At 50.8% G+C, this 13,667-nt stretch overlaps 1 protein-coding gene across 4 annotated transcripts in view; it reads left to right on the top strand.

The window, feature by feature from the left end:
- The window catches only part of ncanb (neurocan b), a 263,481-nt gene that overhangs the window by 124,535 nt on the left and 125,279 nt on the right, over nt 1–13,667 (top strand). For all 4 annotated transcript variants that reach the window (XM_072482254.1, XM_072482255.1, XM_072482256.1 and 1 more), the window contains one exon: nt 1,665–2,810. In XM_072482254.1, the coding sequence (XP_072338355.1) occupies nt 1,665–2,810 (1,146 nt within the window). The remainder of the gene's footprint in view (nt 1–1,664; nt 2,811–13,667) is intronic.

Raw genomic sequence — 13,667 nt, 5'->3', positions numbered from 1 at the left:
TGAGTGACGGAGCAGGTTCGGTGGCCTGAATGGCCTACTCCTACTTTTTTACTTTCTTACGATGTGTAAGCCAGGGCTTTGAGAGGTTGAATCAACGACTGACGTGTACTATTTTGGACCTCAAGGTAGTTGAGAGTCAACCATGTTGGTGCGGGCCTAGACCAGGGACTGGACCAGACTGGGTAAGAGTGTCTGACACTCTTCCCGCACAGGCATCATTGAACTGGTTGTGTTTTCCTGACGGTCCAAAAAAATACCAAAGATAACTGAATTGGCAATGATTCCTTATGTTTGTAGCATTGCATAGAAGTCACAAAAGTAGAAATAGCGAGATAATGAATCTGGATCCCAGACAATTTCTCCGAGAGAGGAGTGGAGGGAATTGGAGAAAAGGTGCCTTCAGAGTTGACGTTCGAGATGTTTTTTGGAGTTATATTTACAGTTTTGATTCACTACACTGAAGAGTCTATTTGATTTGCGTTAAAGCCATTGACGGTCACTATGGTGGTTGGGGTGGGGGTGTTAGATAGTGAGCTGATATGGAGATACTGACGACGCCATTTAAACTCAGAAAAAAGATGTGCATTTATATAGAACCTTTCACGACCACTGGACATCTCCCAGTGCTTTCTCACAAATGAAGCACTTTTGAAGTATAATAACTGTCTGTAATATGGGAAAGGCCGCAGGTGATTTGCGCACAGCAAGCTCCCACAAACAGCGATGTGATAATGACTAGATCATTTTTTGGATGTTGATTGAGGGATAGATATTGGCCAGATTATCAGGGAGGACTTCATTCCCTGCTCTTCTTCAAAATACTGCCACAAGATCTTTGATGCCTATTTGCGAGAGCAGCCAGGGTCTCAATCTAACATCAGCCTGACTGGGGGGAGAAACGGGGCATGTTAGAAGTCAGTTAAAAAGAGGGTGGTGACCTATCCCCTCTGATCCTGCTGTGCTCCAATGTTAACTTGCTTCATTGAACAGACAAATGGGACAGCCAACCCAAGCTGACGATGGAGATCTTTTCTAAACATGTTGCTCGGGATCTGGTCACATCATTGGGAACTGAGCTACCAGTTCAGTTGGAGGCCAGAGTAAGGCAATAGTCATAGAAACCCCAGCCACCCCACCCCATCACAACCCAACCAGCCCCCATGCCTCACCGCCAACCAGGCCAGACTTGTAGGTGAATGATCTGGGGCAAGAAGTGTATTAGATATCTCTGTGGGCCAGGAGGAGCACGGGTGGCTCTGTAGGCCCAGGAGGAAACTTTGGTGGTGGCCTTCTCACTTCCCATTCCCCAGTCATGCTCAGGTCCTTGTTTCCCCCATCACAAGGGGGCAAGGATGAGAGTATATGGCCTTCTGCCGTTGAAACTCCCCACTCCCAGCAGCCCACTCAACAGCCAGATATCCCACTGCCTAGCTGGGCTCAGGTGGAGCTATGGAAAATGTAAGGAACTGTAGCCTGGCCAATAAGGTGGACTGACTGTCTGTGTCTCTGGAACCGCCAAGTTTGCAACATCCGGGGTTACATTCACCCTACCAAATCCCTCCTCAACTTACGTAATCGGGGTACATGTTCCAGTCTTGTGCATCATTATTCCTTCAGCCTACAGAAATTAAATCATTGTCATCTTATTTTGAATCCCCAACCAGCTCGTGATGTACAGCTATCCTCAAAGCAAAGAGCAGATCTTGAAGACATCCCTGCATTTGAAAAGTCAGAGCTACAGATACCGAAACAACCCACAGAGCAAGCAATAGACAGAAGTTCAAACACGGCCGGGTCTATTTCAGGGAAGTTGTCACTCAAAGAATGGTCATTACTCTCTGGGACTGAATTCACTGAGCTGTCAAAGCAAGTGGAGGAGCCGCCATCCCATAGTCCCGCAGTAACGCAGCAGACTGTGCAGAAACATCTGAAGCAACTTCCCCCAACAGCTGATTCAGAACAGTATGAACCATCTGGAAATGCCTCTTTGCTCACCGCTGACCTAGAGGAACACAACTTCAGGCTCACTGGTAAAAATCCTCCCCTGGCCACCAATGGGAGCTCTTCAGATAATCTAACTGATGTGTTAAAGGAGCTGAACAGTTATGAAGGAAGTGGACTGGGCTATAATGACGACCAAGTTGTTAACTCGACCAGGGGAATGGCTCTTGACGGAGGTGCGAACATAGTTGTTACGACGTTTGAGGGACTAAAAGAGAAAGCATCTCACAACCCCCGTGACCTAATTCAAGTAAGTCCAACTCTCTTGTCACCTGAAATTGCAACCAGTGGACTAAGTCCAAACGAGAAACCAACTACAACGCAAGACCCAACTTCTCAAAGAGAAAAAGACCCAACAGCAACGCCAGCGTCCATTACTCTGAACAGAATCTCCCCTGACATTTCAACCCTTGGGGCTTCCATTGACTTTGATGGGTTAAAAACACAAGTCGTTACTATGAGTTCACTGTCTAAAGAGGTAAAGTCGGACGTTGTTGTTATTGGTGAATCCAATGAGTTGCCCCCATTGGGGTTGGAGCCAATGGTTGAAAATGAGCTCGACACTGACTGGGAATTCTTGGGGAAACAGTTCTTGAAAAGCACAGCTACAGAAGCAATGGGTATAAATCTCTCCAGCCAGCAACTTGATATTCTACCTGTCATTGAGCCTGAAGGAGTTGAAAGCATAATAAAAGCTACAACAGTGGCTACAGAGCGAAGCTTAACGAATACGGCGCAAGAGGCCCTGCCTGTGCCAACTGCTTCTTCCATTGTGATTGAAACAAAGACTTGGCCACAAGTTGCCTCAGGTAAGCACATACTTAACCTCCAAGCTAGCTTTTGTTCTATTTTTCTCCTTTGGCATGCTGCACTTCTAATCAATAGATGGTGTAATAAGAGAGCTCCAGGAAATACTGTACCTTTGATATGTATGGATATTGGAGACAACCGGGGCTGCAGTTTATGCATTGTCACAATCAGCAATCCGGGCACATCTTTTGCTTGAATTTGCGCTATTTTGTCCAGAATGAAATTGAACTTCAAATTTCCACCCAACTAGTTTCCATAGTTGCAAATGTAAAATCTGCCATGATCCTATGTAATCGGGTTGCGTAATCAAATGTAGCCGTTTATTTTTTCTCTTGCGTTGAAATACTCCTTCATAGGTTTAAGAGTGCAGTTTTTCAACCCAGCTCCAAATGAGTTTATCACAAAAGAATAAACATTTTTAAAAAGTTTCCAGTCCAGCATCTGTGAGTAACCTGATTTAAAATAATTAAAAATGGCTTCCAAAAAATTATATAGAACATTTATTGATTAATGCTGAAAAGCGAGACACCTTGTTTGAAGCTTTTCATCTTACACCCATCAGGTCAAACACAAGAATACCAAATTTCAAACAAGCACAACAATTTATACTGCAAATGAAAAAGATGCTGATTGGTTGGCAAGTCGACTCTGATTAGGTGAAATGCTGACTTAGAGGTATTTGAATTAATAATAATAATCTTTATTAGTGTCACAAGTAGGCTTACATTAACAGTGCAATGAAGATACTGTGAAAATCCCCTCGTCGCCACACTCCGGTGCCTGTTTGGGTACACTGAAGGAGAATTCTGAATGTCCAATTCACCTAACAGCATGTCTTTCAGGACTTGTGGGAGGAAACTGGAGCACCCAGAGGAAACCCACGCAGACACGGGGAGAACGTGCAGACTCCGCACAAACAGTGACCCAAGCCGGGAATCGAACCCGGCTCCCTGGCGCTGTGAAGTAACTGGGACTTGGAGAGCCTACAGTTCCCCTTTGCTTTCCTCATGGCACCAACCTGGCCAATCAGAGTCCGCTTACCAACCAATCAACGCACCCTTCTCCTGTAGCATAAAATGTTATGATTGTTTAAAATTTTGTATTCTTGCATTTGTCCTGGTGAGTGCAAGATAAAAAGCTTCAACAATGTTTCACTACTCAGCAAAATCTACCAGTTTCATTGATGTGTGCTCATCAGTTAATAAATTAAATATGTTTTAATATTTAAAGTGTTTAAATGGTTCCTGTTAGTTAGTACCTTGTCACATAAAAAGAGTTTAATGTTGGAAACGTGCACACTTGTTGCTTAGATACGTGTTTGACGGTGCTAGGGTTTGACTTCTGCCGCAATGTGCTTAAACAAGCTTTAAAGACGACAGAAACTCGATTTACACTTGACCCAACTCGTACTTAAAATTCCGTGGGCATTTCTGCTGCTTTGACTGAACTCAGGGAAATTGTGCTGACAAAACAAAGACTCTAGCAGCTGGCCATTGGTGAGATCACACCTGGCGTATTGCTATTCTTTCAGTATCATTAATTAAGGAGGGATGTAGCTTGCATTGGAAGCAGTTCAGAGAAAATCCACTGGACTGATTCCTGGGATTGAGGGATTGTCTTGTGAGGAAAGGTTGAGCAGATATACTCACAGGGGCTTCAGAGGATGGAAACTGATCTCATTGAAACATATATAAGGATGTGAGGGGGCGTGCCTGGGTAGATGCTGAGAGGATGTTTCCCCCCGGAAGGGGAATCTAGAACTTGGGGGGGGGGGGGGCGCAGTTTAAATAAGGGGTGGGATTCCACGTTGGCTGGCGGCGAAATAGCGAAGAATAGGTTCCGGCGGCAAAATCGCGTCGGGCGCCGATTTGACTCCAAATCGCAATGCTCCGTCACCTCGACAGTGGCGCTAATGTGTTCCGGAAAGCACGTACAGTAAACACCGTTTGTATAGCAATAGCGGGCCCGACCCTGTGTGCTCCGGGGGCCTCCGCAATTCTCCTCCTCCGATTGGCTGAGTTGCCGACGACGCGGTTCACTTGTGCTTTCAAAAATCGTGAAACCGGCAACGTGGCTGCTGAGGGAGAGAGCGGGGGGGGTACGGAAAGTGTCCAACATCACCATAGTTTGCTGACAGTTGTGCCGCTGACCGGGGGGCGTCTGCCAGTGCCGGGGGGAGTAGCGGGGGGTGGCCAGATGGTGGGCTGTGGGGTCGGGGTGGACGGGCACGGAACACCATTGCCGCAGCCGGCAAGACAGCCACGCAGCTGCGAACTCTGCTAACAGCCCACTGTGAACTTAGGGCCACGGGCCATATGGGTCCCCCCCCCCCCCCCCGCCCCGCCCCAGGTGTTCCCCGCCCCAGCTGACCCATTAGCTGTATGGGCGCGCTCCAGTACAACCAGTGCCATCTTGTTGGGTGGGATGAGTGTGTGTGGGGAGTGTAATGTGTCTGCGCGGCTGCAGCTTGTCAGCCTCCCGAGTGTCACTCACAGACCCAGCGAATCCCGCACCGTTTTCCTTTGGAATCGATTGTGTTCCACGTGGTGCTGGTGCTAACCCCTCCCACAGTCGCTGAATCGATCCAGGTTTGGCGCCAGTTTTGCTGTTGTGAAAGCCCACAAATCCTGCGTCGGCGTCAACACTTAGTCTCAGAAACAGAGCATCCCGCCCAAAGGGGTCTCCCACTGGAGGAGGAATTTCATCTCGAAGAGAGTGGTTGGTTTTTGGAATTCTCAACCCCAGAGAGACGTGAAAGTTGGATCAATGAATGCAATTAGGTGAGAGGTAGACAGATTTTTGATTGACAGCAGTGGTGGGCAGCCTGAAGCCCGGGCAGATTCCACTTGTTACCGTCTGCGTAGTTTTGTTCCTGCTGGCGGTGAGGTGGCACAGTGGTTAGCACTGCTGTCTCACAGCTCCAGGGACCCGGGTTCAATTCCGGCCTCGGGTGACTGCCTGCGTGGAGTCTGCACCCTCTCCCCGTGTCTGCGTGGGTTTCCTCCGGGTGCTCCGGTTTCCTCCCACAGTCCAAAGTTGTGCAGGTTAGGTGGGGTTGTGGGGATAGGGCAGCAGGGTGGGCCTATGTAGGGTGCTCTTTGGGAGGGTTGGTGCAGACTCGATGGACCGAATGATCCCCTTCTGCACTGTAGGAATTCTGTTGTATAAGTAAAGTCCTGTGTGTCCAGTCAAGTCAAAAATATTCCTTGTGTTTTTACCATTTGAAGCTGATGACAGTTCTATGAATGATTAAGTGTTTTCTATAACTCCTTATGAAATATTCAGTAAGTATTAAATGTACTCAATCTTATTCCTGGAGTCATGGTTAGATACCCGACTCCAATTTGCAGCCCACTGAGATGAAGGAGGGGCACTGACCAGCCTAGGTTGCCCATCCCTGATCTACAGGGGAGTCAAAGGTTATGTGGGCAGACAGGAAAGTAGAGTTTTTTTTTATTTTTATAAATTTAGTGTACCCAATTCTCTTGTTTTCCAATGAAGGGGCAACTTAGAGAAGTAGGTCATTCGCCCCCACAAGTCTACTTTGTCATTCAATAAGACCATGGTTGATCTTACTGTGGCCTCAACTCTACTTCCTGCCCGGGCGGCACGGTGGTGCAGTGGTTAGCACTGCTGCCTCACGGCGCTGAGGACCCGCGTTCGATCCCGGGTCACTGTCCGCGTGGAGTTTACACATTCTCCCCGTGTGTGCGTGGGTTTCTCCCCCACAACCCAAAGATGTGCAGGGGAAGTGGATTGGCCACGCTAAGTTGCCCCTTAATTGGAAAAAAGAATTGGGTGCTCTAAATTTTTAAAGATAGGTTTCCGGGATGCCTGGAGAGTATGAAAGGAGGTTATAAATGTGCATCTCAATTGATTTGTGCTTGGCTTAAATCGGGACTGCTGAATGCCAGCGATGGGTAGCATTGCCTCCCTTCCCCATCACTGTCTCCTAACACGGATAGCCGCAGACTAAAGGTTGATGAGAAACAATAATAATGGAGGGGGGAGCATTTCAGACCCTGTCGTTGGCTCAGTTGATAAGGTCAATGTGTATCGAGGCCATACGGGCTGGATACCCAATGCAGGATTCCTGGGGCGGAATCTCCCCATTCCGCCAGCAGCAGGAAACCTGGCGGGCGGGGTGTTGGGGCGAGGCAAAATAAAAAATCTGACGCCCGGAACGAACTTTGGGAATTCTGTTCTCGGAATCTTGCAGATGGGTTGAGCTTCCCGCCGAACAATGTCAGGAAGCCCATTTGCATCCATTATCATCTCGTGCAGGATCATTCAAAGGTCAGCTCGCCAGAATCAGTCTCACTTCGAGTCAGAAATGGGAATACTGACATTCCAACTGCATAGAATTGGCTTGACTGCTTCTGTGACTTTGAGGTGAGGAGACGCTGCTTTGATCTTCTTGGGAACCACACTCAACTTGACTGGCATTGGGTGCCAGTAGGACAAGCTACATGAATGCTGGTCAGAGCAGACAGGCTAAGGGTTGAAGAGGAGGTGGGGGAGAGTGAGGGCCGGACACGGGATGCAGGAGAAGGGGCAGTAGGGTAGAGTGAGGGCTGGATAGGGGACGTAGGAGAAGGGGCAGTAGGTTAGAGTGAGGGCCGGACATGGGACACAGGCAAAGGGGCAGTAGGGAAAAGTGAGGGCTGGACAAGGGACGCAGGAGAAGGAGCAATAGGGTAGAGTGAGGGCCATACACGGGGCGCAGGCGAAGGGGCAGTAGGGTAGAGTGAGGGATCGACACGGGGCGCAGGCGAAGGGGCAGTAGGGTAGAGTGAGGGCTGGACAAGGGAAGCAGGCGAAGGGGCAGTAGGGTAGAGTGAGGGCCGGACACGGGGCGCAGGCGAAGGGGCAGTAGGGTAGAGTGAGGGATCGACACGGGGCGCAGGCGAAGGGGCAGTAGGGTAGAGTGAGGGCCGGTCATGGGACACAGGCGAAGGGGCAGTAGGGTAGAGTGAGGGCCGGACACGGGACACAGGAGAAGGGGCAGTAGGGTAGAGTGAGGGCTGGACACGGGACGCAGGCGAAGGGGCAGTAGGGTAGAGTAAGGGCCGGACACGGGGCACAAGCGAAGGGGCAGTAGGGTAGAGTGAGGGCCGGACATGGGGCGCAGGCGAAGGGGCAGTAGGGTAGAGTGAGGGCCGGACAAGGGACACAGGTGAAGAGGCAGTAGGGTAGAGTGAGGGCTGGACACGGGACGCAGGCGAGGGGGCAGTAGGGTAGAGTGAGGGCCGGACACGGGATACAGGCGAAGGGGCAGTAGGGTAGAGTGAGGGCCGGACACTGGGTGCAGGTGAAGGGGCAGTAGGGTAGAATGAGGGCCGGACACTGGGTGCAGGTGAAGGGGCAGTAGGGTGGAGTGAGGGCTGGTCACGGGACACAGGCGTAGGGCAGTAGGGTAGAGTGAGGGCCGGACACGGGACACAGGCGAAGGGGCAGTAGGGTAGAGTGAGGGCCGGACACGGGACACAGGCGAAGGGGCAGTAGGGTGGAGTGAGGGATGGACACGGGACACAGGCGAAGGAGCAGTAGGGTAGAGTGAGGGCTGGTCACGGGACACAGGCGTAGGGCAGTAGGGTAGAGTGAGGGCTGGACATGGGACACAGGCGAAGGGGCAATAGGGTGGAGTGAAGGCCGGAAACGGGGCGCAGGTGAAGGGGCAGTTGGGTGGGTGAGGGCCGGACAATGGATACAGGCGAAGGGGCAGTAGGGTGGGGTGTGGGCCGGACAAGGAACGCAGGCGAAGGGGCAGTAGGGTGGCGTGAAGCTGGAAACGGGGCGCACGTGAAGGGGCAGTTGGGTAGAGTGAGGACTGGATACGGATCGCAGGTGAAGGGGCAGTAGGGTAGAGTGAGGGGCGGACACGGGGCGCAGGCGAAGGGGCAGTAGGGTAGAGTGAGGGCCGGACAAGGGACACAGGTGAAGAGGCAGTAGGGTAGAGTGAGGGCCGGACAAGGGACGCAGGTGAAGGGGCAGTAGGGTGGGGTGAGGGCCCGACACGGGACACAGGCGAAGGGGAAGTAGGGTAGAGTGAGGGCTGGACACGGGACGCAGGCGAAGGGGGAGTAGGGTAGAGTGAGGGCTGGACACGGGACGCAGGCGAAGGGGGAGTAGGGTAGAGTGATGGCCGGACAAGGGATGCAGGCGAAGGGGCTGTAGGGTAGAGTGAGGGCCGGACACGGGGCGCAGGCGGAGGGGCAGTAGGGTGGGGTGATGCCGGACACGGGAGGCAGGCAAAAGGTGGAAGTGGGGGGGGGGGGGTCCGCTCTCGGGAAGGAATACAGATTGTCGGGGCCAGGGTGGGAAGATGTCCCTGTAAGGAATGCAGACCGGCTGAGGTGGGGAGAGAGGCAGCATGGGAATGTGAGCGTGCAGTGATGTGAGGTGGAGGGGTGCTGTTGGGCTTGGGGAACCTTTGGCTGGGTGTGGGTGGGAGGTTACTCTTTATAATGACGAACGGTTATGAGGTTACTTTGGAGATTGCTCACAGGGAGTGCCTATCCTGCACGGTACATTACTGACGGACCCTCCAATCGCAGAGACCCCTACAAGTCTCAGTCCTAGATGGTCTTAGCATTATTGCGAGACTATGATCCGTCATTGTGGGCACCCCAGCCAAGGGAAACATCTTTCCTGCATGGTCCCTGTGAGAGCTGCTGGTGTTTCACATGTACCGCCTCACGGTCCAGTACACCAACACATTCTACCCTCTCCCTCCTCATGGACTTCAATAATGTCCAATTTGGTCCACTGCAGCCCTTGAGTTGAGCAGGCCAAACAAATCTCCATGTGAGGTCTGGCAAAAACCTGAGTCAACTACACACACACACACGCATATGCCTCTTAAATGCTACACTCAAATCCCTCTTGCATCAAGGTTAATTTGTCCCTTGCCTCCTTACGTACAGACCTGCATGTTAGCTCAAAATGACAAATCACTAAGAAAGACCATTAATGATTTGACGTGTCAACCACAGCTTGCTCCTGACATGGAGGGAAGCCTCTGTTTTTTAGAAGACAGTGTAGATGTCTCTGCATCTCCATCATTCCTCTTAGGGCTGAGTCCAGAGGCTCATTATCCACATGGATCCGAGCAGGGGCCTGATACCCAGCAGCCCTCTGAGTGTCCGGGATCTCGGCTGTCACTTACTCCGCCAACTGGCGACGCGGGCCAACGGTGTGCCCACCAGATTGTGACTCCGACACTACTCTAGAACGTGGACCCGCCGAGATGAGTGTAACTGTGCTGTCGAACGCCACGTTGATTGCATCGTCTGACGTTTCTGAGACACTGCCCTCAGAGTGGGGGTTGCAGATGGAGCTGTGGGTGGTCTGTGTTGTGGGCAACTCTCTTTCTAGCTGGTGGGACAGAGAAAAGTAAGATTTTGTGGGTGCCGAAGCTGGCTCCTTCATTAAACCAATTGACGAGTTGGGTGTTCTGGATCACATAACACTTGAAATAGTGCAACACTATTTTATTAAACCATTAACTGTTTAAGCATACTCAGACTGTGGGTTGATACGATACTAGCTTTAATTAAAGGGCAGCACGGTAGCCTTGTGGATAGCACAATTGCTTCACAGCTCCAGGGTCCCAGGTTCGATTCCAGCTTGGGTCACTGTCTGTGCGGAGTCTACACATCCTCCCCGTGTGTGCGTGGGTTTCCTCCGGGTGCTCCGGTTTCCTCCCACAGTCCAAAGATGTGCAGGTTAGGTGGATTGGCCATGATAAATTGCCCTTAGTGTCCAAAAATTGCCCTTAGTGTTGGGTGGGGTTACTGGGTTATGGGGTTACTGGGTTATGGGGATAAGGTGGCGGTGTTGACCTTGGGTAGGGTGCTCTTTCCAAGAGCCGGTGCAGACTCGATGGGCCGAATGGCCTCCTTCTGCACTGTAAATTCTATGATAATCTATGATAAAGACCTTTGCCTTGTCCTAACCAGTCGATGCACTCAGCACATGGTGAATGTCTGTGTTGCAGGCTGTGAGCTCTGTCCTCCTAGCTAGCTGCTACTCGAGTAAGCGGGAACTCTGATGCCCCCTGTCTTTATAGTACGTGTGCTCTCACTGGTGATTGGCTGCGATGTTGTCTATGTTGATTGGTCCCACTGTGTGTCCATCAATGTGTGTCTGCACCGTGATATACTGGTGTATATTATGACACCAATGTGTTAATCTGTGGGCGTAGCTTACAACTGCAAACTGCAGGCATCCTCACTGGCTCCCTGGGAGCCCTGCCTCACCTTCAGAACCGGCACAGCCCTGCTCGTCTCTGGCTATTTTGGTGGTCTGCTTCTCATACGGGATGAGGACACTATTGCCTGGAATGCTGCATCTTGTCTGGGATCACTCCCACTTATTCTGGGCGGTCTTGTCCTGCAGGCAGACAGAACGATTGCTGCCATCCCAATGGGTGCAGGAGCAGCTTAGGAACTTGCATCGCCTGTGTCAGCTGCTGAGCCTTCCCCTGTAGGTGATTAGCAAGCAGGATGTCCTGCGACTTCGAGAAGATTAAGAGAATTAAGTGTCTGGCACGCATTCAGTGCAGATGTCCCAGCTGCTGCTGAATCCTGCAATTCAACCTCCTGTCTGACATCCCTGTGCACTTGCACACTTACACTGCCTGAGGCTTCAATAGTACCAGTTTGCAGTGAGTAGATAGTGCCACTTACCCTTGCGGAGCGCAGCAGATCGTTCATCCTCTTCCGGCATTGCTGGGTAGTTCTTTGGCGGGCTCCAAAGGCGCTAACCTCCGCTGCGACCTCCGTCTAGGCTGCCATAGTCAGAGGGTCTCCTGCATCCATCTCTGGGAAACAGCGCTTCCTGCCTTGGTGGGCAACCTGGGGGAGAAGCTCCAGGGAGTATTCACTGAATCATGGGCCCACTCGTTATCTGATCTGCTACATTCTCGTTGATAGAGTCTTGAAGGACAGCTAGACTGAAGCTCCTGGCCTGCAGTGAATGAATGGATGTCCGGGTGTCCGTTACTTATTATTCCCTGTCCTTGGACCTCATGAGGTAATGGCAGCGGGGGGGGGGGAGTTGAGGTGGATGATGCCCACCCACCCTCACACCGGAGAGAGTTTATTAGGTCAATTCACACCACATTGCAAACCCCGACTGGAATTTTCTAATCCATCTGCCGGTCCCCTAATGAGGCCAAAGCACCGCCAAGGGATTCAAGGGGGCGGGGGGGGGGGGGGGGGGGGGGGGGGGCGGCCTTCTGACGCCAGACCATGGGGGCGAGTGCTCCATTCAGCTGGGAAATCCCAACCTCCAAACCCACCTTAGCCTTAGGGCCACAGCTGCGTCTTCTGCCGATCGTGCAGAGCAACGCTCTCCGCACCCACCCCCAATGATGACAGCCTTACAGCTGTGGTGATGGTGTGGTACAATTCACTCAGGGAGTCTGAGTTGCCGTGGCAACAGGCACTTATGTAGTGGGCTGGAGCCATGGACAGTGATTGGTGGAGGTTCCAGTGTTCTTGCCACCCCGTGGCTGACCAGGACGCTCTCCCACTCTTACCGCCTGCCATTGGCACATTGGATGGATTTGCAGGTTGATGCTCAACCTGTTTGGTCGGGTTATGAGCCCACCTTACTTTGGTCATCAAGTCCTGGGTGGGAATTGAAGGTGGAGCTTCAGGCACGTTACCCACTGAGCCACAAGGCCTCCTGCCGGCGACCATGGCTTTTCTGAATTTAAGCATGTTGTTATGGGCCAGGGTTTAGAGAACCCCAAAGTGTATCGTGGAGTTCACCTCACCCACAACTTTTAATAGATTGTGGTTTGGGGAGCACACGGCCCACTCTACAGGTAGAGCAGAAATGGAAAAGTATTTTTTAAAGCAAAACAATGTTTATTCTATGAACTCAAGTTAACCTTTTTAAACATACAGTGAACATCTTAGCAACCATTAATTCAAATACAACCCCCAAAGAATACAACACGAAGTAATGCGTAATAACTTCCTAAACAACATCCAGAAGACAAAAGAAACATCTTTTAACAGAAGCACATTAGGTTTGCATTCACTACGGAGAACATTTATAATTCTGGATTCACCAAATTCTTTTCATGGCAGAGAGATCAACAGTACACCTGCTCTGTCTGGCTTCAGCTCCAACACTGAAAATGAAATTAAAACACACCCGGCAGCAAACAGCCTAAAACGAAAGTAAAAAGCTGACGGACAGCCCAGCTCCACCCACTCTCTCACATCACTGCAGTAATAAACACCCATTTCTTAAAGGTGCTCTCACTACAGATATTTATATACATACCCATTTATAAACACCCATTTCCTAACGGTACTCTCACATGACAATGTGTAAAAGCTCTGCGAAGGGTGTCACTGATTTTGAGGCGCCCTCTCTTTCTCCTGCCTATACCAACAGTTCCCATCTCCAATGGTGTCAGTGCTGAAGTGCCTCCTAGCCGCACACCCACTCTCCTTAATTGGACACTACTCCCAGAGGCTACCACCTAATTAGCTTCCTCCTTAAAAATCATCCTCCGGGCATTATGAGTATTGCCAACCTGCGTTTTCTCCCCATACCGGGATTGGGAAGTGCACGATAGAGGAAAACTTTCATCTGTGCCAAAGTCAGAAGTCAGGTTTTTTTTTTTTTTTTGCGACTATTATTCTTTCTTGTGCACCTAATCACCACGTGTCACTATCCGAAGCCAGCCCACGTAGATTCCTGATTGAAACCCCTCACTGAATGATTTGCCGCAATGAATTGAAGTCAATCATGTCATGAGGCAGGAGGATTCCTAAGAAATCATGTGGAATGGGATCAGGGTTCAAAACTGTAAATGTAGTTTAAAAACTCAG

The sequence above is a fragment of the Scyliorhinus torazame genome, chromosome 18 (genome assembly GCF_047496885.1).
Source record: "Scyliorhinus torazame isolate Kashiwa2021f chromosome 18, sScyTor2.1, whole genome shotgun sequence".
In the NCBI taxonomy this organism is placed as follows: Eukaryota; Metazoa; Chordata; class Chondrichthyes; order Carcharhiniformes; family Scyliorhinidae; genus Scyliorhinus; species Scyliorhinus torazame.
Note: the sequence above shows the minus strand (reverse complement) of the source record. Positions and strands in the feature narration are given on the sequence as shown.